We start from the raw sequence: 23,330 nt of genomic DNA on the forward strand, positions 1-23,330 counted from the left end.
TTTAGGTTCAGCTGATCCACTATAACCATGAGCTGTACACAAATGTCACAGAAGCTGCAAAGAGTCCTAATGGGTTGGTGGTAGTTTCCATATTTATGAAAGTAAGTATTACAGATTCCTAATATATAGACAGTAAATTTTCCATGAACTGTAAATGTAGGCGTTAGACTCCTAATTATGCTACAGCAATGCCCAGAAGCTCTGATCTGGAATCCAGAGACAGCTTCTTCCTAAACTGAGCATGCCATCTCTTCTCAAAGCTTTTACAATATAAAGAAAATTAAAGAGGGTAAGGGAGGTGGGGGAAAAAAACCCTAAAATCATAAACATTACTCATAACACTTTAATGGCTATGGCAGAAGTCACTAGCTTTGCAGATTTAGTGTTTCTTCATGAAATGTTATTCATTCAAATCCCGTCTAGTAAGTTGAGGCACTGGGAGAGAGGGCATGGTGATGTTTCAGAGCCAGCAAAATCAGTTATTTTCTGTGTTATTTAAAACATCTTGAAACTATGAAAACTGAAAGAACATTAAAAGTAGAACTTCTAGTATCTTGCATTTCACAGAACCACAAAGACGTGAATATTTTGTCTCCATCCTGTTGCATTCAAGGTACATAGTTAAGTCTATCATTTATAGTGAACTAAATCATTTATAGTGAACTAAACTAACTAAACTAAACTAATCATTTATAGTGAACTCATTTATAGTGAACTAAACTCTAAACTTCATGGTTTTCCCAAGCCTCTTTAATTACACTGGAGAAAACTTTTGTCTCATTTTATAGAATTATTTCTCCCCTCCAAATATTGTTTATATTCTGTCATTATGTATCACTGTTTCATCAGTCTAAAAAAGTGTGTATTTCTGAGTAATGCTGATGTTCACCTCATCACACCTTACGTATGGGATATCTATTAGTTCCCCTCAGTATTCTAATCCCATTTCATAAAGGTCCTAACAAAGCATTAACCTCAGATATAAAGTATGCATTTCACAGAGTATACTGGATAATTAGATATAAAAGGGCAGTTTTCAATGGGTCTAATATTTAAGAAAGATATTTATGCTACCATTTTTTTTTTTTATCCAAAAAGTATTGTATTATGACCGAACAATCTGACCTGCATTCACGAAAAAGGCAAAAATTAAAGAGAAGACAGATAGAATCTTGTCAATATTTAGAAGTACCTGCAGGGAGGTGTCAGAGGATGGATCAGACTCTGCTCAGGGCTGCTGAGCAACAGGGGGGTAGAATCTGACACACGGAAAGTTCCACCTGAACATGAGGTGTTACCTCATATATTACTCAGACATAAACCAGAGGAAGAGAGTTTTAATTTGCAATTAAAATAGCCTACTGCAAGGAAATTATATTTATCAATAAATAAAATAATAGAATACTAGTGAAAATCCTGCCTAATATATCAACCACCTGCAAATTTCATCAAAGCTGTTGGAGAAGAAACCTGTGCTCATGCTTTTATTCAGGCATTGATTTCTGTTCACCCTGTTCCTTGTGTTTTATTTATTCTACCAACTTTCTATCAAGTTTCATTAGAAAAACAAGTGAGTAATTATTTCCTTCTCCCACAACAATGAAAAAAAAAGGAGAACTCAACTGGAGGAGTATCAGAGAGTGTCTGTGTGCACACATGAAAAAGCTACAGTTCTGGCAAGGAAATGTTTGTGAGAAGATTTTGACATTGTGCATTTTCTCTTCTGTAGGTATCTGAATCATCAAATCCATTTCTAAATCGTATGCTTAACAGAGACACCATAACAAGAATAACATATAAGAGTAAGTTTCTTTTCATTTCCTCTGGAAACAGCTGTGTACTTTCACTATCAAATAACACATTTAGTGATCCTGAAACAAGAGGCACCTCATTATGGGCGGTAATTCCAGGTTTGCATTGTCAGGAACTCTGCATGATAAACTCAGGAATGTGAAAAAGCTCATTAGGTCATCACTTAATCAAATGAATTTTGAACTTCAAAGTCTGTTTTACATCTAAAGGTGCAACAACAAATTAATGAAATTATATTTGACACATACATATACTGTATTCACACAGAATGCTCAGGAGAACCTGTCTACTGTTAGCAGTATAAGGGACATGTGTAGCAGCCTGGATTATATTGGATCTGGTTATGTCAGGATCCTGCACAATTCACTGGATTTAGTATTCATCAGTGTTTTCTTTTTGAAAGAAAAGTTACAACATTCCTATTCAACTACTGCTGCATTTAACAGATATAGAAAGAGGTTATTAACATAGCTTGTATGTTTGTAATATTCACATTTGAAAAGCCTTTAACTGATGATCCTCAATAATTCCATGTTCATATATTGCCCTTGTGGAAAACCGGAGCTTAATTAAGATATTTTAGAGAAAATAATGAAAAATACATATATATAAATTAAACCTCTTCTCCTGAAAACCTCGTTTCCTTTGTCAAACATTCTAAGCTGCTATGAAGTTTGTAAGTTCAACAATAGCAGAATTTAACTTTCAGAAAGTACACAGCAAAGGGATAACACAAATAATTCCTTGTTCTCTCCTGCAACACACACACCTCCACACCACTGAGGCTACTCTGCTTTTACCTGAGAGGTAACAAATCTCGTTACACCTTTAGTCCAAATAAGAGGCTTCTATGATAATGAAACTCAGTTCTCTACAATACCTATGGAAAGGAAGGCAACAGAGGGTTCTTCTCAGAATGTTTTTTCCAGATTGTTCTATCAGTATCAAATGTCATCTTCTCTGCATGGAAGAAGCAGATCAGTCACATTTTTAAACTGCTTGTCCTGATTCCTTGCAAAAATGCAGCAAGGATGTTCTGCAAGAGCTGCTTCCTGCCTACTAGTGCTGCTGCAGCATCCTGGAAACAGGGAATTATTGTTAAGGCTGAGAGTGCTTTTTCCAGCTCCTTCACCCACAGATTCGATATTCCCAGCTTCTGGGAACCAGCCAGATGTTCTCCCATGGGGCCCACCCTCCCAAAACTAAATATTTCATTTGTATGCTGTATTTACAGTGAAAACTCCTCCTCTCCAGAGCTGGCAGCATCCCACTACCTCCCACTGCTTGTTTTGTCTCCTTACAAGGGAAACATGATTCCAATCTCACCTAATTTGGGTATACTAAATGCAATATCTCATGAAGATGAACACATAAAACACAGGCTGGAAAATCAGTGATTAACAGAATTGCTTTAATTTTTAACCACGGTTTTTGCTAAGTTTATCCGTTAAAATTAAATCACTGGTAGACATAATGCACATAATATTCCACAAGGCATTGGGTTACTTACTGTAGTAACAAGTATTGACTGTGAATTTTTAGTGTAAATTGGGAACATGAAAGTGTTATTGAAAGTAATTTTGCAGTTGTCTTGCATGATGGATTATAGCATCATTGCTGAAAACTAATTTTACCTCTTACACTGCAAGGATTTCTAGTGTGCCTTTAGCAGCTGGAGTTCTGCAGCTTCTGCTTTAAGGCTCCACTTCTGAAGTCAATACTCAGCACGGTGCTGACAAAATGCCCAGGCCTCATGTGCTCAAGAGGAGCGTGGAGGGAATGATAAAAAAAAATGCTGGTTCAAAGTCAGGACAGTTCATAACATAAATAAAAGGTTTTGTTGGTTTTTTTTTTTTAAAAGAACAGCAACAAAATTAAGTGCTGTCTCTCCTGCTGCATGAAATTTCCACGTGCCAAGAGCATTAAAAGGGAAATTTCTACTCTTATGGCTACAGTGAAGTAAGTGGACCCCAAGGAATTTTTAAGGAGATTTTAAATGTTTATTAAGATATTAAATGTTTATTTACAGATATTAGTGGCTACAGTAAAGTAAGTGGACTCCAAGGAATTTTTAAGGAGATTTTAAATGTTTCTTTGGTTCTGTTATCGCAGCCCAAAGAATTGACTGTGAGCAAACTGAAACAAGGGTTTTTTCAAGCAGGTTTTAGTCAGAAGCTGTGTAGGTATCTCAGAAGAAAACTGTTTTATTATTCCTCATTAAGTGCGCCATTTGAGGGGACAAATTAGTTTTCTTTCAAAACAGTTATGCTACACGAGCTTTCATCCAGTATTTGCTTAACATCAGGGAAAAAATTAACTTTTTAGATTCCCAAAATTCCACATAAAAATTTGGTCTTCTCATTGTCTGGTAGGCAGAGAAACTGAGGATCTCTTAATTCCTAACCCTGTAAATCTAACCTAGATCTTCTTCTGGATTATCATGATATGAACTTTAAAATCAAATGTACCTTCCTCCACTCAATAAACACTATATTCCCTATAAAAAGCATTATTATAAAGGCAACATACACAGATTTCGCTGTGAAAGCCAATCCCACACATCTATTACAAGCCTAGGGATAAAAGGATTTACATTATTTTCTAGGTAAATTGCCAGAGTCAAGGCCTTTATGTAAATGAATGTGAAATTTAATGAAATCTAATTTGTGGAGAGAAAAATTCCTGGATTTGGAAATCACCATAAGGCACCAGCAGATCAAGAGTAACACATTGTGGACTGCAGATAGGAATGATGCAGAGGATCCAGGAAAGGCTGGATTTATGAAAGGAAGCTTGTCACTGGCAAGAGATCATATCAGGGTGATTTTGAGCATTTTGAATGTATTTTCAGTAAATATAAGCAAGAATTTGAAGGGCGGCAGTCTGGTATTAATACCAACGCACCAGGTCTGCTTCAACTCCAGAACAAGAAACCCTTACCAAGATGTGGGGAACGGACAGACCTGTTCATGGGAAAAATGTTGGTAACCAAATTCTTATTGTGTCATCTTCTCTCATGGAATCATCTGATTTCCCATGGGAATATACTCATACACAGGCTTTAACAAGTACTGTGTTTTCTTGGACAAACCCTTATTTCATTCACCCCTATCTTTGAGTTTTCCTGAAGTGATATTTTCCTCCAGTTTCTCATAGGAATATCTCTCATCTATATTAATCTTCAGTTAGTTTTCCATCTCCTAGTAAACATTTTAGGGCAAATTCTACCTGGTTGAAATAATTTTAGCCCAGCTGAAGCCAATATGGCTGTGAGAAAGCAGATTTGGTCTTTAGGGATCTCTTCTGCCTGACTCTGTGCCACTTGGTGTTAAAACACACCACTTTCCATGGCTCATAAATAATGAACAGGATGTTCATGTGGGAAAGGGAAGAGTGTGTGACGACTCATTGAAAACAGGCATTGGCATGAAAAAAGTCCATCAGTTCTCTTCCAATGAGATTCCAGCAAAATTACCAGTGCACTGCAAATAATGTTTTTAATGACCAGATGTATTCAGTCATCTCTACTTGTTCAAATATAACTGCATTTTGACTGTGATTTTATGCTTGTGTCTGGAAGATGTGGGTTTAGAAAGAAGCTGTCATGGGCCATGGGCCACTGAAGCCTGGTCATATTAAAACAGGGGACAGTCAGCCACCTCCCAGACACTAATGGCATTTCCCCTTCTGCTTGAGGATCTAGCCAGCCATCCAGCACTGCAATCACCCAGCTCAAGCTGCAAGGGCAGAGCAGAGGGCTCTTTTTCTAAAAACATGAGAGGACCTGCCAAGATTTTGTTTTGTAAAACAATGAACGCATTTAAAATATTAAATAACAGTAAGGCCCTGGTCAATGAGGCAGAAACATTACACTCTCACCTTGACACTTTAACTGACGCTGTAGCTGCCAATACTGTTGCCCCAAAACCCTGTACCATGTTGACTCTGCTGTGTTAAAATAAAAAAAAACAAGGCCACATTTTCTCTGCCCGTGTTCTTTGATTTTCTGTTACCCAAGACAATAATCTGCAGCCCTTCTTATTTTTCCATTAGGTTGTACAAGACAAGTATTTTACTCATCTAAGTTATGTCCTTCAGCTACAATATGTTAAATTCAAGTTAAATTGCACCTTTCTTTTTTAGCTCCTATACAATTCCTTGATCATTTGGATTTCTCTACAAATCAAGGTCAGCTTATGTTGAGCATTGAAAGAGGGAACACACCTCAGTGTGCACTTTTCGTTGCCTGCATTTTAACGTTTTCTCTGCAAATGAACCAAATTGGAGACACCGCACACAGGTGAAAGGGTTCAAAGAGAACTCACAGTGTTACAAATCATAACCACCCCAGCTTTCTCTGAGATACACACAAGCAGCAGTGTATCAGAAATAAAATATGTTTATCCCTGAGTGGATGAACTCCTACAGCCTAAGATTTGGCAGGAAAATCTGAGTTTTAGCTTTGACAGCACTGCCAAAAGTACTGTAAGACCAGCATTACCCAAGAGAAATAGTGCAGATAGTACAGACAACACTGAGAAACTCTGATGAATTTTGAAAGATACATCTCATTATATTTAGGTACATATCCACAGAACAAATTCTGTTGCAGAGGAACACACTTCATTAATTCCTAGGGAGCCTTACAATAAAGGCAGGAATCCTGGTACTGCTTCCCAGCAAGCCTTCAACCTAGAGTTTAGCTTTCTGAGGTATTGGAATATAATCCCAATATTACCAGGTGGAACGTGCCTGGGCTCATCTGATCCTTGCTGCTGGGCAAAAGACAGCAGCTGTGGTATTTCACCTCAGAGACACCTTTGGCTGGCTGGAAGTTGCAGTTAGGCACTCAGAACAAGTCCAGGCATGGTAGAAACTCAGTTTACTCTGATGGAAAGGCTCCAGGCTAGGTGAAGAGGAAAAGGAGACGGATTCTGCAGAGGGTTTAATCCAGAGTTTATTCCAGAGTCACATATGTCTGAATCTTGGTAACGGCTCCACAGAAACCTGACCACATGGTCTCCATGTCTTTTAAGCTCGGGGGCAGGGGGAGGGAAGGGACAGGTGAGCCACCAAGCAGGTGGGAGGGGGGAAGGCTCAGGGGACAATGACACTTGGATGAGCCAATGACCCCAGGGCTGTGGGGCATCTTTTGAACTTTTGCCAATCACACGGACGCCCCTGCTGGAATGATAAGATTGACTGACAGCACTTAGCAAGGAGGCAAGGGGGAGGGGAAGGGAGAAGCTATTGCTACACCTGGGAGCTGAAACAGGAAATGGCATCACACTGCAACACTGAGGGAGCTGGCACTGCACCCACACCACTGTGCACATGAAAGGCTGGGAGGCTTCATGGAGTAGCTTTATTATCATGCATTAACTGCAATTTCCTCTCATGCCAGAAGGCAATTAAGTTTTCATTCTCTTGGCCTTTCTGAAGCTTTGTCGAGCAAAAATTGTTAATGACCCCAAAAGATGGAAAGTCAGCATTCTTCAAAGGCTTCTGCATCTCAATCAATAACTGCAACTTCAAGAAGCTTTTGACTCCAGTCCCTAAGTGTGATTTAGAGTTGCCCTGTGAGTGCCTGTGCTCAGTTCCCAGAGTGTGTGAATGGGAATCTCAGTGCAGATCCACCCAGCAGGGTGAGGGATATTACTTGTGTTACTTGTTCTTGTTTAAACTGCTGGAGGATCCAGAAATGTGCATCTGTTAAACTTCATTCTTTGGTAGAACTGAACATCATGTCATCATGTTCTGGAATTAGGAGACATGAAAAGGGTGATTTTGTTTGGTTTTTTAAATTTTGTTTGTTTGTTTGTTTGTTTTGTTGGGGTTTTTTGTTGTTTGTTTTGTGATGCTGCTGTTTTACCCGAGTTGTTTTCCTCCTTTGTTCTCCAGATGATGCATACTTACTACAGGGGCTTAATATTGAGGAACTTTATCCAGAGACATCTAGTTTCATTACGTATGATGGGTCAATGACAATTCCACCCTGCTATGAAACAGCAAGCTGGATAATAATGAACAAACCTGTCTACATAACAAGGATGCAGGTAAAGCAATTTACAAATTACTCATCTAGGATAGGTACAAAGTAATATTTTAAACATACTATTTCTAGCTTTACATTAGATTCAACTCTTGTGCTGTAGGGATCCCTGCATGCTATTTATACAGTTTGCAAAAGCATTGAAGAGGTTTTTTGTCAAAAAAAAAAAAAAATACTAACTGTTAAGAACTCCATCAGTATCTACACACACAAACTTTAAGGGGGACCCTATTTTCAGTGAGGGTTTGAACCAAAAGGTTTTCAGCAGTCTGTCCACAACTGCATCATTCTATGATGCTGTGAACAGTTACTTGGAGACTCTAAAACAAGTACATCAGTTTTGTACAAACATAACTGAGGTTATTAAGGATAGCAGAGGTCATTCCTAGGTCTGAATAAACACGTATCAATAGCACATAATGTGACAGAGATACGGTATATGGAGCCTTCTGGAAAAAAATCAGCCAGTGCTTTCTGGTATAGAATAAAATTACAGGATACACACCACAAATACATTTGGAAAAATCAGACTGAAGTATTGAAGCCCCTATTAGAGAGAAGCAAGAAAAATTATGCAAGAGAAAACACAACTTCACATCCAAAAGGAAGCTATTGAGGAAACACACCAGTGGAAAAATCTCAAAAACTAAATTTCTGTACAACTTACTTACAATCCAAATCCTGGCATCAGAAAACAGCAAATTTAACACCAACTGGCCTTTTCTCCAGTTTCCATCAGTGAGTTGCCTACAGAGCTGTGAGCTGAACTAAAACCTCCTCTCTTGTATACTTGAACCACCGTCTGCTCGGCCCAAGCAGGCAGCAGAAGAAATATGGCCTGAGAAATGAAATGAGGAACAAGAAAACAACCCTAAATATCACTTTGGGATTTAAAATCATATTAACATTGTAAATAAGATTACTTTTAAAAGCCTGAGATGTTTTTGTGATATTCCTTCTGTCCAGTTTAGTCTGGAGATAGTGAAAGCACTTTGTTTCCTTTCTAAATGGGTGATTTGGGAGAATGAAACAGAGGAACACACAAGGAATGGTTTTAACTCTGACTACAAACTGGCAGAGTTAACTTAAATTCTGTTTCACTGAAATTCTGTTTCACTGAAATTCTGTTTTACTTCCATTTATTAACTAATCTATTTAATAGTGTTGTATGTTGTTTACTTACAGCAAAGACCAATACTAAAACCCCCTTGTTTTGTCCTTATAGATGCATTCTTTGCGACTCCTAAGCCAGAATCAGCCATCACAGATATTTCTGAGCATGAGCGACAATTTCAGACCAGTCCAGCCTCTCAACAATCGATGTATCCGAACCAATATCAACTTTAGTTTACAGGGAAAAGATTGTCCAAACAATAGAGCACAGAAACTACAGTATAGAGGTACGTTCTGCTTCCAGAATAACCCTTTCTATGCTTTCACTGAGCTCCTTTCTTTGAGAAATCCAAGGGCATAACAAGGCACACAAATAAAAACACATAAAACTCCATATCTTGGGGGATAACTGTGTCAGTCAAATGCCACACATTTGAAAAATATGAGTAAATGTGTAGGAAAAGCATGACAAAAAAACCAGCCTGGGACATCAAATATGTTTTTTAGAAGTAAATAGGACAGGCCCTTGGTTTTCTAGCCTCATTTTAAAGTCTTCTTCCCTTACAAAGTGCATTTTGCTCTGGTTTACTCATCTACAAAGGGGGATGAGCTAGTCTTGATGACAACTGATCTCAAACAAAATTAGTAATTGATAAGACTTAATTTCACTTTCAAGGTGCACCACCATAACAAACACCTAAATTGCTAAGTAGATATAAAGCTGGAGATATAAACAATGAAGCAGCTCAGTCACCTGCAGCTAGAGTCCTACACTGCCACGGCTGTGGCTCACAACTGAGCTTTAATGTGTCTCATGCATCTTTGAGCCCAGGCACACAACTGTGTTGCCTGAAATAATGGTGTTAAAGTGCCCTCACAGCAGTAATATCATCATTATGAAGGAGAAGCACTAAAGGAAAAGAAAGGAAATTTTCAGCAGCAAGACAGATGACTGTGTTGCAATACTTCAAAGGAAGAGTCATTCTTCAGACTTAATTCTTTTCTAGAAAAAGGAGGAAACTGAACCTCCTGGCTTTTTTAAGACATTTTGTCTAAGTGCCTAGTGCAGTGTTAAAGCAGTTAAATTTGATTCACAGTGTTAAACCAGTTTCATATTTGGAGTTAATTGAAGCATAATTGTTTTTGTTTGTTTCTCTTCCAGTAAATGAATGGCTCCTCAAATGAGACAGAGCAGGCAAAATCCAAATCCTCAGTGTAATGCTTCTTCTGGGAATTGACATCATCTACAATGCACCCAACCTCCCTCTCTAGCTCACATGCACTTTGTGCTGTGGGAAAAGAGCTGCCATGCTGGAAAACTCCTCAAAATTTATTCATGTGATTGGTGGCCATTTAAAAACAAAACAAAACAAGACAAAACAAAAGTATTACAGTAAATGTGATTACAATTTTCCTGAACTAATTTGGAGTCACAAAGAAAGACTTTTCAGACTTTGTACATATGAAATTCTTTCTCTTCTCCCTCTCTCTCCCTCAATTGAAAAAAAGAAAAGAAAAAAAAAGAAAAAAGGTGGATCAGTACAGCATCAAAGTGGAGTTGTGTTCTGTGTGCCAAGTAATCTTGGAAAGCTCTCATTATTTCACTATCATTAATGGATACTGACAAGACAGAACAAGGCTCCTGTAAAGAAATCGTTTCTAGGTATGATCTTTCTGTTCATTTAATTTTAAAAGGGACAGACTTTGATAGATAAGTATTGTAAATATATCACTGCAGAATATAAAGGAAATTTAAATATTTCCCTCTGTCACATATCTGTAGTAGGATTTGGCAAAATCAGAATATATCCATTTTCTGTTTCTTGCTTTACAATAGATCATACGTTGTGTTGGCTACTATTAACAACTCAATAAATGTGTTTAACAAATTAATTTAGTTAAGTTGCATGGATTTCTTTTTTTCCTTTCTGAAATGACAAGCCTCTACTACTTGTGGATGCATTATTTGTGGTTTTATTTTTTTCCACTTTTTTTTTTTTGTTCTTTTTTTTTTACTTAATTTCTTTGTTTGCAGCCCATTCAAGTGAGTGAAGGACAATTGGGAATGCACTTAAAGGTGGTATAACTTTAACTCCACTGGGCTCAGAAGAAGAAAGCAGATTAAACATATCTCAGTTTAAAATTGTCAATTTCCTTGCTGAAGCCATTATTGGGACAAACATTCAATTCTGTAAATTGGTGGTGAAAGGGATATTTTTTCTTTACAGATAAAGCAGGAGCTGGCCTAGTAAAAACAAATGCCTTTTTTCTTATTTATAATGGTCATTCACTGTGTTTGGTTACTGTCAAGAACTCAATAAATGTGTTTAACAAGTTCACACAGCACATGTTTGACCTTCTTGAATACTGAGGGATTTTTCAGGTTGGTATTTTTTTTCAGTCTGGAGAGGGGTCAGGCCTCATGATCTCCCATCCCTAATGCTCACATTGTACCACATTTAAGTTCACAGAAAGCAAGATGAAGCCAAACAATGCTCTGGCACCAAGAAATTGTTTACACCAAATGGAAGAACAGGCACTACAAGAAGTGTGAGGGAACAGCCAGGGAGCTTTAATGTGACAAAAATGTTATTTTATCTGTGCCTGAAGAGAACAGTGTAAGGAGCACCTGACAGGAAAGTTGAGTCTGTGGTTTGGGAAGATTGCAGCTTGAAAAGTGAGAAGAGGCCAGGACTGGCCTTCAGGGGACCCTCAGGATGGAGATATAAAATGGTGAGGAACCCAGAACTGTCAACAGTTCAACTGCTCAGTGCAAAGTGCAGGGAAGGCTTGGGTGAGATGGGCTGACATAAGGGTGCCCTGTCTGCACCGGGTCTTGGACCAGTGACCCTGGCCTAGGACTCTCTCAGCACATGGGTAAATTACTTGATTGTCAAGGTGTTTAATTTCCAGGATCCTCTTTGGATATCTGTAAAATACGTGATTCTCAAGTTACTTCATTTGAAGTATTTCAAATGGCTTCCAACACCGTACAGTGACAGAAAAATCCACAACACATCCACAGAAATGTCACACAGCAAGTATTACACTGTAGATTAATACTGTCAAATCTTGTAATTGAAAAAAAGCAAAATTTCCAACTCAAGATTTACCTAGCTAATAAAAACAATGGAAGCCACATGCCTTCAATATTTTTGAGTGAATTTATAAACTTGTTTATCCTACTTATTTGGTGTCTTTTAAGCTTCACTTATGGTGCAGAATAAAGTTATGAGAGCATAAAATCCACAATGCATCAATCTATATTTTTGGACAAATATCTGGCAGTTGTTGGTCCAAGTTTTTCTATAACAGAAGGAAGATAAGCCAGGCCTCGATAATAAAGCTTGTAATAAGCAATAAACACTATTTTCTATTTTAATGAAAGCTGATAGAAGGGATTTAAGGGGAGGGAGATATGTGATAGAAGGGACTATTCCTAGGAAGGAATCATGCTGTGCTTTGGATTAACCCTGCACATTGAGAAAGGAAGCAATTATACTGGAACACCACAAATAGATTTGTCAACATTTCCAACTCCATTTTGTGAGTTAAGATTTCAATTTTGCCATAAATTGCTTAGGTTTTTGTTTTAATCATAGTTTACAGCATAAAGAGACCCAAACACTTAGCATTCTAAGTGTTTTGCCTGTTTCAGTAACGCTCACATTTAGACATCCAGCACCAGCTGTTCCGATCAGGCATGGAGCTCTGTCAGGACACTGAGCAGCCAAAGAAAGCCACACCCTATCACAAAATCTTCAAAAACATAAAGTTCCAGGATCAAGCAGCTGGCACAGGCTGCTTATTTTTAGAGCCCACACAACACCTGCCCAGAGTAATCCCTCCAACCTAAGCACTTTGTCCAAAGCACTCAGCAGAGTCTGGCTGCAGACAGAGCCCAATATTTTAGGAAGGGCTGAATGTGGCCTCATTGCCATCTCTGCCTGAACCATTCAGATCAGGAATGGGATTTTTTGCTGGTGATAAGGCTCAGCACAGAGGGGAGGTACTTGGCAGGTAATGCACACCTGGAAGCCTGTACTGTTGACTTCGATGAACAGGCAACACCACAGGCAGGACCAAGTTGTCATGTCATGATGATAACACTAAGAACCTAATAATGGGAGGAAATGCTTAGATTTATCCATTCACACTGAAGAACATGATATCAAAACAATTTAGGTACCAAACTATGAAGCTCATCTGATGATAAAAAACATGAGAAAATTCAAATTTACAATATTCTAAAATCCTCTGTTTCAAGTAGTAGTAAAAAAATTTAATAGCTGAGTTTTATAAGCTCAGGTTTATAAGTTCCTTTGATTTAACCAAAAAGAAAAAGTATTCTTATACAGAAAATCAGAACTAAAGGAGATCTGTGGGATGAAAGCAGAAAGCAAAAACCTTCAGCATAACTGTACCTATAGATATCATACATCTGTCCATCCACCTTCCTGTTCCAGCCTTCAAAGCTGAACCAGCAAGCAAACACCTCATGGATATGATTGGAAGCTTGGCTATTTTATTATAAAAGAAACTCCTATAAACCAAAAAAAATCCTTTCTCGACATTCAAAACCTCTCACTTATCTATCAAGTAGATACTCTGAAAGAAGAGGGACAATGGAAATTGTGCTGAAAAATTGAGACTTGAGATCACAACACTAGGAACAAAGATACTTGAGGGTGTGCAAGGTTATACTTCCTGTACTGATCCAAACACTCAAACACAGACAAGGAACTCAATCAAAATAAGTTGGTCTGCAAAGATCAGAACAACTTTGAAATCTGTGAATTCTTGTTTTTATGAGTAGCTCTGCTTGCTCTGTGTTCCACATCATGGCCTTAAGAAATGTCAACACTAATTATTGCTCACGTGACATTAGTTTGTCAGGCAGCATAGACATTGTGGACTTGGTGGAAATAATTTTTATATACTTTGTATGTCAAACAGTAGGATCTTTCAAGACATTTAGTATAAAACAAAGAAAAAAAACCAGGATAAAACTTCAGAGTCCTTCCTGCTTCTGACAGGACCTGCCTTTGCTCTTCCTATTTTCATTTTCTGGGGATTTCACTCCTCATTACTTCCACTAGTACCTCCTCTTACAAAAGTAGCTCTGAGGAATGCAGTAAATTAAATTCATCCCACAGAATCACAATGCTGCCATGAACATATTAGCCAGTTTCTTGATACTCACTATTGCTGGAATCAACACATTGCAGCAACCACAAAAAAACTTTAAGTAATGATGCAGAATGAGCTGGTACATCTATTATTTGGTGAAGACAAGGTGGAGGATCCGATTGTACCCAGAATGCCAAGACCAAAAGACCAAAAGGCAAATAAAACCCTTCCAACATTTAGGGTGTTCCTCATGATCTTTAACATTAAAGAAGGAGGATGCTCCTTCTTTTTATTTTACTTTTTAAAGTGCTCAGGGTTAACACTATCATTAACATTCCATCTCAGTCTGAAAACAAAGTGTCTTGGAGTGACTGTATAATACTTTCGTTTGCTTTAAACCCAGAAATGGTTCCTGTAACTTTAAGCCCGCGGGAAGCGGGGGAAGCCGGGGTAATTCCTTCGGCCCTCTGCGTTCAGAGATACTCCTCTGCTCAAAGTTTTACAACAACTGCACCGCAAAAACCCCCAGATATTTGGTTCCTAAACACAAAAAACTGTAAGTTTTTCAGGGAGATAAGCTCTAATTACTCTATGTTTGGATTTTTTTATTAGATTTTATTCCCCAGATGTAGTGGCTGACAAAGCCTGGAGAGTTTACTGTACAAGATGCAGATTTACTGCAAATAGCTCACCACAGTTCTCAACAACACACTAAAATTATTCAAGGAGCCTGTTTGTATGGCAAAGAACAAGCACCATTTATAATATGAAATGTAATGCGGGCAAGCATTTTCTATTTCCTACAGTGTCAAGCTTTATTCTAATAACTAAAGATGTGTCAAACACATACCCAGAACAGAAAATGAAAAACAGGATAATAAATCTTCTAAGGACAGGAAAATAACACTTAGGTTTTGAATAGGGAAAAAAATCCTTAGAAGTATTAGAAAAACAGCAAAAATATTGATTGACACAGTTTATTATTTTAGGCAGATGCTCCCACCCCATTAGGGTAGAAAGAGCTGGAGCCAAAAGTAAATCAAAGGGGAGCAAAGTTACAGTGGAAAATAGTGTAGTTGCCCCAGAAGGAAGGTCAAGGCCATGAAATTCACCCTTGGGTGGGTATTCCCAGCATAAGGAGACAGCCAACGCCTGACATCCCATTTTCGGAAGCATTCAGGTATTTGCACCCATGGCACATGTCCAAATGCACCAGGACCATGATTTTGGTCAAGGGAAAGTCATGCTGAGTCAGGATCAGAATGTCCTTCCCAATTGCTCAAGGGCCATTTTAGATCTGCCTCCTCAAGGATTTTGTGAACCTTCCTCAAGGATTCTGCAAAGAAATCACCAGAAATGCCTCATGCTTGCTTCACTTGCTGTCTTGCTGTCCCACCTAAGCTTTAGTGAGACTCCCTGGAAGTTTATCCCCGCAAAGCTGCCCTGAAGGACTTCTGGATAAGTGCAAGATTTAATGTGCTGGATGAGAAAACAATTGTAAACCCCACATGGTAAAGAGATGGGAATATGCCAACATGATGAGGAAATATCATATTAATATTCAAAAATGCTATTAAAATCTTATGAATGAATGTTAAGACAACACAGAAAGTCAGAAGCACAATGGCAGAAAACAGAGTTTGGGAGAATCACAAGGGGAAAAGACCAATCTTTTCCTTCTGCCCTGAATTTTTTTCTTAATGATGTAGCAATATAGCAGCAAGCTGATTGCAGCTTGCTGCCTCCTTTCAGACATAATTTAAAATTGACAGCACTAGGAGTAATAATGGCATTTTCAGACATTCATGCCAAAGTTTCACAATACCAGAAACCTCTCTCATTAAACATTTATTTATTTATATCTGTGTTCCTTGAGCTGCAAAAAAGATAGAAAAATTGAACTCCATTGACAAGCATTTCACCCAACCGCTCCCTGTGTTCCTCCCACACAGCCGAGACACTTAAACTAAATCACTGAGACTTGGCCCTCCTGCAAGCAGTGGTGTCTCCTGGAAGCATGTGAACTATTAAAGGCAAGCATCACCTCTTGAGATGTTAAATCATGTAGCCCAAGCTACAGAAGAACAGGACTTTGGCTTTTAAAAGTCTTGATGAATCCCTGCGTAATTCCAAATACAAAGGATGAAGAACTGTGGAATAATTCCATGTTTCAGCTTTCAGAAATTGATTCTTTCCACTCCTTATGTGTTGCTTGTCTTACAGAGAGAACTTCTTCATAGGGGACTGTTCTGGTTTAGGGTAATTTTGAGAGAAAAACCTCTAAAGGGCTTTCCTGTAGAAAAAAAAATTTAAGTGCTCTCTCTTCTAACTGTTTGGGGAAAAAGATCTCCTTGGAGAAAAGTGGAAAAACTGTTTATTTAACAGGAAAAGCATTTACCAGCAGAAAAAATGAACAATATTAAACAATAAAACCTCTTGCTGTTCTAAAAGAGATGACAAACTCAGAAAAGTTCTCTTTGTGGGCTGTAGCTCAGCTCACTCAGTCTTTTATTGGTTCCTCTGGTGCTGGAAATGCCATGGTCCAGGCCTGGCCCGGTGGGCCACAGGTGTGAGTTTCTGGTGCTCTTCTGGTGTTCAGTCCAGAGCAGGTTTAAACAGGTCTAAACAAAAAAAAAAAAAAAAAACAACAACCTACAGTCCAGGGAACTTCTCTGCCTCAGCTAGCTAAAAACTAACTAAAAGCAAAGGACAGCTTTGTTCCGTTGTCTTTCTGTCCGCAGACAACACAGTCTAGAAGTAGGATGTGGGGGAGTAAGTGTCGTTTCTGATTACGAATTCCACACTTATTTTCTCCCCACTTCACTCTTGGAACAAGTCTTAAAGGTGTAATATTTATGATCCAGGATAAACAGAACAGATGACTTGGGATACAGGCATTTTACTGCCAATCCAGGACAGGATCAAACTTTCCTGTCAGCATGGAAGATGTCAGAGGACATGGTTGTTATCCCAGGTAAAGTTTCTGTGGGGAGTCTAAACAATCTCAACTGAAATATCACAGCTCTGCTTTTTGAAGGGCTTATACAAAAAATGAAATAAAACGAAACAAAAAACAGACAAACTATTGTATTTGCTGGAAAGACCTAACGAAGACAGTAATGATGAATTGACTCCGTGTTCTGAGAAGGCTAATTTATTACTTTATAATACTATATTATATTAAAGAATACTATACTAAACTAAACTAAAGAAACAGAAAGGATACTTAGTGCAGAGTCTCGACACAGCTTGGCCCTGATTGGCCCAAGAGTCAAAACGCACACCAGAATCCAATGATACAATCACCTGTGGGTAAACAATCTCCAAACACATTCCACATGTGTGCACAACACAGGAGAAACAAATGAGATAAGAATTGTTTTCCTTTTCTCTGAGGCTCCTCAGCTTCCCAGGAGAAAAATCCTGGGCAAAGGGATTTTTCAGAGAATGTGCATGCCACAACAAACAAACAAAAATACTTAAGCAGGTGGAATTCACCAAGTATTCTAATAAACAGCTTATTTCTACTAAAGACCTATCATTCAGTGCTGTCTTTTTTCGCCATAATGGACAAGTGCCATGAGGGGCTTCACTGAGGATGCACAGCCCTGCTGCTGGATTTCAGCTCGGAACGCACCCACCACCTTCCTCCCCATGTCATTCTGTCAGGTCAGACAGATCTTTAGTTTAACTATTAGTGTCTTTCAGGTTCTCCTATTCGCAGATAGTTCCCATGTTGCCACCAGAGCACCATTGTCTCAGCCTTTAAGCAGCAATTAGTCCTATTAAAAAAAAATAATTCTAAACTAGACAAATTATGTTGGCCCATAAAACAGTCACAGCATTGTCTGGGTTCCTATGCACATGCAAACAGCAAAAGGGCAAACTGCCAGCTCAGTTCTCAAAGCAGGGATTGATAACATTTTATGGGAATGTTAGCGCCCTGGGCCATTTTATGGGAAAATTAGCCCCTTGTGCCAGTGTCAGTCAGGGTGGCTGTGCTTCTGTGTGAGCGTTGAGTCTCACTGGAGGCTCGTCTGCACAGCCCAGAGCTTGGGGCTGCCAGCCTGGAGAGAGTCCCCGGCAGGCTGAGTGCCAGCCCCCAGACATACATCCATGGATCTGCTGCTGGGATTCACCACCCCGCAGATCAAGGGAAGCAGCAGTGACCGCACCGACTGCTGCTGTTGGGGTAGAGTGCCAGAACACATGGAAAGCCTTGTGCTGCCCTGCCTCTGAGTTTGTTTTCATCACAGGAATTTCAGTAGCAGCCAGAACAGAGAGCAAACATGCAGAAGATGATTATGCCTGGTGTGTCCTGCTGCCCCAATCAAACAAGGATTAGGGACAAGCCAACCGGCATTCCCTACCATTGTCACAGTGTCACACACACATTACAGTTGTGGTTTCCAACACATAAATGTTTCTACTAAAGTACAGACTCCAACATTCCACTTTCATGGATCATTGTCATTCCCAGCCAGTGCAAGCAACCATGGAAACAGAAGAAACTTGGGGCCAGGTCCAAGTTTAGAGAAACTATGACCTGCAAAATAACTAAAGTGTGCATGCTTTATTTACAATGCCATGTGATTTGGAAAGGACTGCGATCTTAAATACCCCCATGAAATGAATGAGAAAGTAAACATCTCAAAACAGGAATGAGGTTGGATGGTTTGACTGTAACAGCTTGCTTCTTTGTGATGTTTGTTTGCATGGTCACTCTGAATTTTTTGATGTTTTGGTATGTCTTTGATGTTAACACCTGAGAATGATAGTATCAAATTCTTTTTCATTTATTTATTCTTTATTTGCAGGTTTATGATAAATTTTCACAAATTAATGAGAAATTTTCTTGTTTGGGACACTTAGGAGAAGACCAGGTCCTACACAAATTATATTAAGGTTCCTTAAATAAAGGATTCTTCAAAGCTACACTGACAAGCAAGAAGAGAACATATTTGAGATAACCTTCATGCTTCTCAGACAAAAACACTGAAAGAGACAAACACACAAAAAAGAAACTTCTCCAAACTTTACTGCCTTAAAAATATTTTTTCTTTCAACAGAATTTACCTGTAGTAGATTGACAAAACAGAGCACAGAAATAACATTCTGTGCAAGCAACACCATAAATACTGTGAAATGACTAACAAGAGACACACAGCAATGCAATCTGGCTATTTTTACAGTGTAGGATTTGTCACTGTGAATCAGGAGATGTTGTGAAAGGGCAGTAAAGTCTAGTGAGTGATTGTGGCAGGCTGGAGCCTGGCAAGGTAAGCAAAGCCCTTTGTGTCTCAGGGATGGGCATTTTATTATGATGGGTGGGAGAGAGAAAGAAAAAAAACATCAGATGACACTGACTTCAAGATGTTTCTTTTAATGAACGTTTTCATGCCAACAGTCATTACAATGCTAATGTCAACACTTTTTTGGAAGTAGTACCCTTATAAGATTCATTAGGGATGACATAAGCATCCCACAACATATGGTGTCTCAGATCCAATTACTTTTCTATTTAAACCATGACCTTGAATAGGTTTTAAAACAAGAAAGAACACCAAGAAAAAGCTCCTACTGCTTATTTGATGGCTCAGTGGCATAGTACTGAAATTCAGAATTATGTCGTCTTTCTGTCTGTTCTGCTTTCCAGTTTTGTATCCAATCTAAAAAAAGTGATAGAAGCTTAGTTTAGAAAAACAAGTAGTGGCAACATCTACTTCCTGAGACTGTTTGCACGTTGAAAGCACTGTGTACACAGAAAAGGGCATTTTGAAATACTTCAAGCAGCATTTGGCTGGGTTTCAAGTATCTCTAATTCCGAGGGCTAACACTGCAGTTCTCTGTATCCTGCATGGCCTGGAGCCGACATCCGTCTTTCTGCTGTGATAACCTCCCAACCTAGATGTACAACACCATCTCACCAACCAGCAGCCTCTCACCTCACAGCAGTTGCTGCCTTGGGTTGTTACATCCCAGGTCAGTGAGGCAAGTGGGATGCCTTGGGAGGACACTCACTTTAGATACAGGGTGACACAGTGACTTTAGATATAGGGCAACACAGTGAGACACTCTCCCACAGTTCCTTGCTTACTTATGTTAATGGTCCCAGTTACATCACCCCTGCTCTCCTCCCCAGTTCTAGAATGGTCCCCATTACTGCTTTCCCTACTGGTTCCCATTTCTTGCAACTCCTCCCCTGTATCCCTGTTGGCTGTTTCCCTCTGACCCCCCCTTTGCACCACCCCTAAACCCTCTACCCATTGGCCCTCAGACCTGATGCTCCACCTCCCTCATTCCATATAAACCCCTGGACCCTCCTTTGTTGTTGGTTCTTCTGTCCCTGAACCCCTTCAGTGTGCCAGTTAATAAACTGCCACTGGAACATCATATGAAGAACCCCTCCTGCCTCTTCATTACGTCAATGTGCATTTTCCACCTAGCGGCACGAGCATCTGGTGTTTGTCCTGAGCTATCTGGCTTTCCCTAAGGGAGACGCTCTTGGGAAGGCAGTGACCTCGGCAGCTTCTGCCGTGTCACTGCATTGGGTCGTCTCTGGACATCAGTCTTTCCAGCCCAGTCCATGGGGAAAAAAAAAACCCTCAGAAATCTTAATGTTCCTAAGTGTTCCTTAGTGTTCCTAAGATAATGATTTAGGCCCTTCAGCTGGGTAGTTGAAGAAATAAAAATAAACTTTTTCATCTAAATTTTACCTTTTGAAAGCACCAGTTCTACACAGAGATTATTTGGCAACATTCTTGTTAGATAAGAGTTTTTCTTCTGTAACCATCTTCCTCTACAGGATTTTAAGAAAAGCCCCCAAGGATACTTTGTTTATGTGAAGATCTAAAAATGAAATCTATTCTATCTCAAGCATGTTATGCCTCCAGAAAATAAATTATTTATATTTTTAAATGATATCTTACTGGAACGTCTCTCCTTGCTATAATACTAGGGCTAACGCTGTGCTGCTACACAAATAATACTGGTTATAGAAAACTTACAATTACTTGCCATGTTTTTGCAAGTTCTTCCTAAATCAGATTATATTGTTACAATATAAACACTCATGCCTTTAATGGTACAATTAAATCTAGAGCAATTACTGCATATAGTTCCCATACTTCTTCACTGAGCTTTGCTGAAATATTTCAAATCATTCTTGCAGTTTAATGCATTTAAATACGTAATTATGTTTAGCACATTTATTATGCACAGTCACTAGAAATCAAGTTCACTTTGAATATATTTTCTAATTGCTACTTAGAAGCACTTGCACACAAAATAAGTGCTGAGGCTACATTAATGCACAGATAAATGGTCTTGGTTTGAAAAGACAGGTGTCTGCTAAGGAAGGCAGGAGACTCTTCTGAAATGGGAAATGTAAACTTCCTCCCTCTGAATTGTTATAATTTTGAAATTAGGGGACTCTCAGGCAAAGGTATGGGAGCAGGAATAACAGTGCTTTATTAGGGAAGAAAATAAAAATAAAATAAACAATGCAGTAATACAAAACAACACTGACAGAGTCAGAATAGGACCTGACACCCTGTTGGTCAGGGTGTTGGTAGCAGTCTAATTGAAATGGTGGCTGCAGTCCTCCTGGAGTGGCAGATGTGGTTCTGTCGCAGCAGTGAGCCTGTAGAAGGGTGTAGTCTTCCTCTGAAGATCTAGTGGAGAAGACAGCTGCTCCTCTGAGAATTCAGTGGAAAAGGCTGGCTGTGGTCTTCCAGATCTCTGATTATATCTAGTTAGGAATGTTTGGCTCCTCTCTCTGGGCGGAGTTCTTCACTATGGGATGATGTAGTTTTATCAGTCATGCAGTGACACTCAATGGCCTATTAACAGAAGATATCTCCCTGGAGGAAGGATGGGTTGTAGAAGAGATAAAGAAAACTGCCCAATTAACAGAAGATAACTGCCCCATCAGATAGGAATAGAATACACCTCCCATTGCTAACTTAAGACATAAATACATTAACCTAAACCTCTGTTACCCTTTTTAATGATAAAACATGAATTCAAAACATTCATTCATGAAAATATTCCTAATTTTCCCCTTAGCTTTGAGGTAACTTACAAGCAACAGAAAGATCCAATACGATTAATATTTTAGAAAAATAAATATTGATAAAAGAAAACTCCAGGGGGAAAAGAATCCATTAAAAAATAATTGAAGGAGCTGACTTCTCTCAGTAGCCATCAGGATTACACAAGAGAAGAGAGCTCAACAAGAGAGGCCATCTTTTAAAATATTCCACCTTTGCACTGTTAAGTACAATGTGAATTTTGCAAAATGAGAAGCTGACAAGCACTACAGCAGGAAATATGGTCTTTCAAGGGAAGTAGTAATCAGCTTTCTGGGATTTCCCCACAGGCTGGGGGCCTGGGAGACATTTGTTCCACCAGAGGCTGCTCTTGGAATCTGTGACAAATCCCTGCCCCTCCTTAGGTCTCTTTTCGCACCTAAAGAAAACACAAAAAAGCCTTGGCCCAATAGGGAAGGGCTGATGTAGGAACCACCCCATAAACAATTCAGATGCTGCAGCAATGGAAGCCCTTATAAAGTTTGGGATGGATTTGCAGCACAGGCACAGCCACAACTGTGCAATATTTCCATTACTGGTGGTTTGGGGTTTATTTAACAATCCCTCCAAGCATAGGGAGAGAGAAACCCCATCCCCTTCCCATGCCATGAGGAATTGTTAAGTCTTCCTGACCAGAGTGAACTGACCTATTAACCTACAGCCAGTGATGTTAAGATAACAACATTTAGCATTTAGATAATTATGTGAATTTTCCAGATACCTTCAAAATGACACACTACCCTTTCTAGATGTGTAACCATGGTGGACTTTGGTGGCTGATACAGGGGCTGCTAAAAAAAATGTCATTCCACCCAAATGCCAAGTTTTGAGGCCAAGCTGCACCTTCAAATTGCTACTTTCACTCCTTGCATATTTTTCTCTGCATCTTCCCACTCCCCACAGTGAACACAAAGATAAGCACACTGAAAACCTTGCTGAGCAGGATCAGATTGTGTAAAAAAATATACATATTAAAGAAAAAAAAAAGATACCCGAGGTCTGTTTTGTCAGTGCTCAGAACAGACTTGCATAAACTCCACAAACACCAAGATAAACAAAATATTAGGATAAAAGAAAAATGTTACTTTAAAAGCAAAGATGTAAGGTTAAGGATTAAAAAAAAGGAGAGAATA

The 23,330-nt window shown here is 39.0% G+C and overlaps 1 protein-coding gene across 1 annotated transcript in view; it reads left to right on the top strand.

The window, feature by feature from the left end:
* Positions 1-11,316, top strand: part of CA10 (carbonic anhydrase 10) — a 213,555-nt gene extending 202,239 nt beyond the window's left edge. The window contains exons 6-10 of the mRNA XM_066566019.1: positions 6-101; positions 1,730-1,802; positions 7,714-7,868; positions 9,090-9,264; positions 10,140-11,316. Coding sequence (XP_066422116.1) covers positions 6-101; positions 1,730-1,802; positions 7,714-7,868; positions 9,090-9,264; positions 10,140-10,162 — 522 coding nt within the window. The 3' untranslated portion in view covers positions 10,163-11,316. The remainder of the gene's footprint in view (positions 1-5; positions 102-1,729; positions 1,803-7,713; positions 7,869-9,089; positions 9,265-10,139) is intronic.
* Positions 11,317-23,330: the final 12,014 nt, after the last annotated feature.

The sequence above is a fragment of the Molothrus aeneus genome, chromosome 26 (assembly GCF_037042795.1).
Source record: "Molothrus aeneus isolate 106 chromosome 26, BPBGC_Maene_1.0, whole genome shotgun sequence".
Classification (NCBI taxonomy): Eukaryota; Metazoa; Chordata; class Aves; order Passeriformes; family Icteridae; genus Molothrus; species Molothrus aeneus.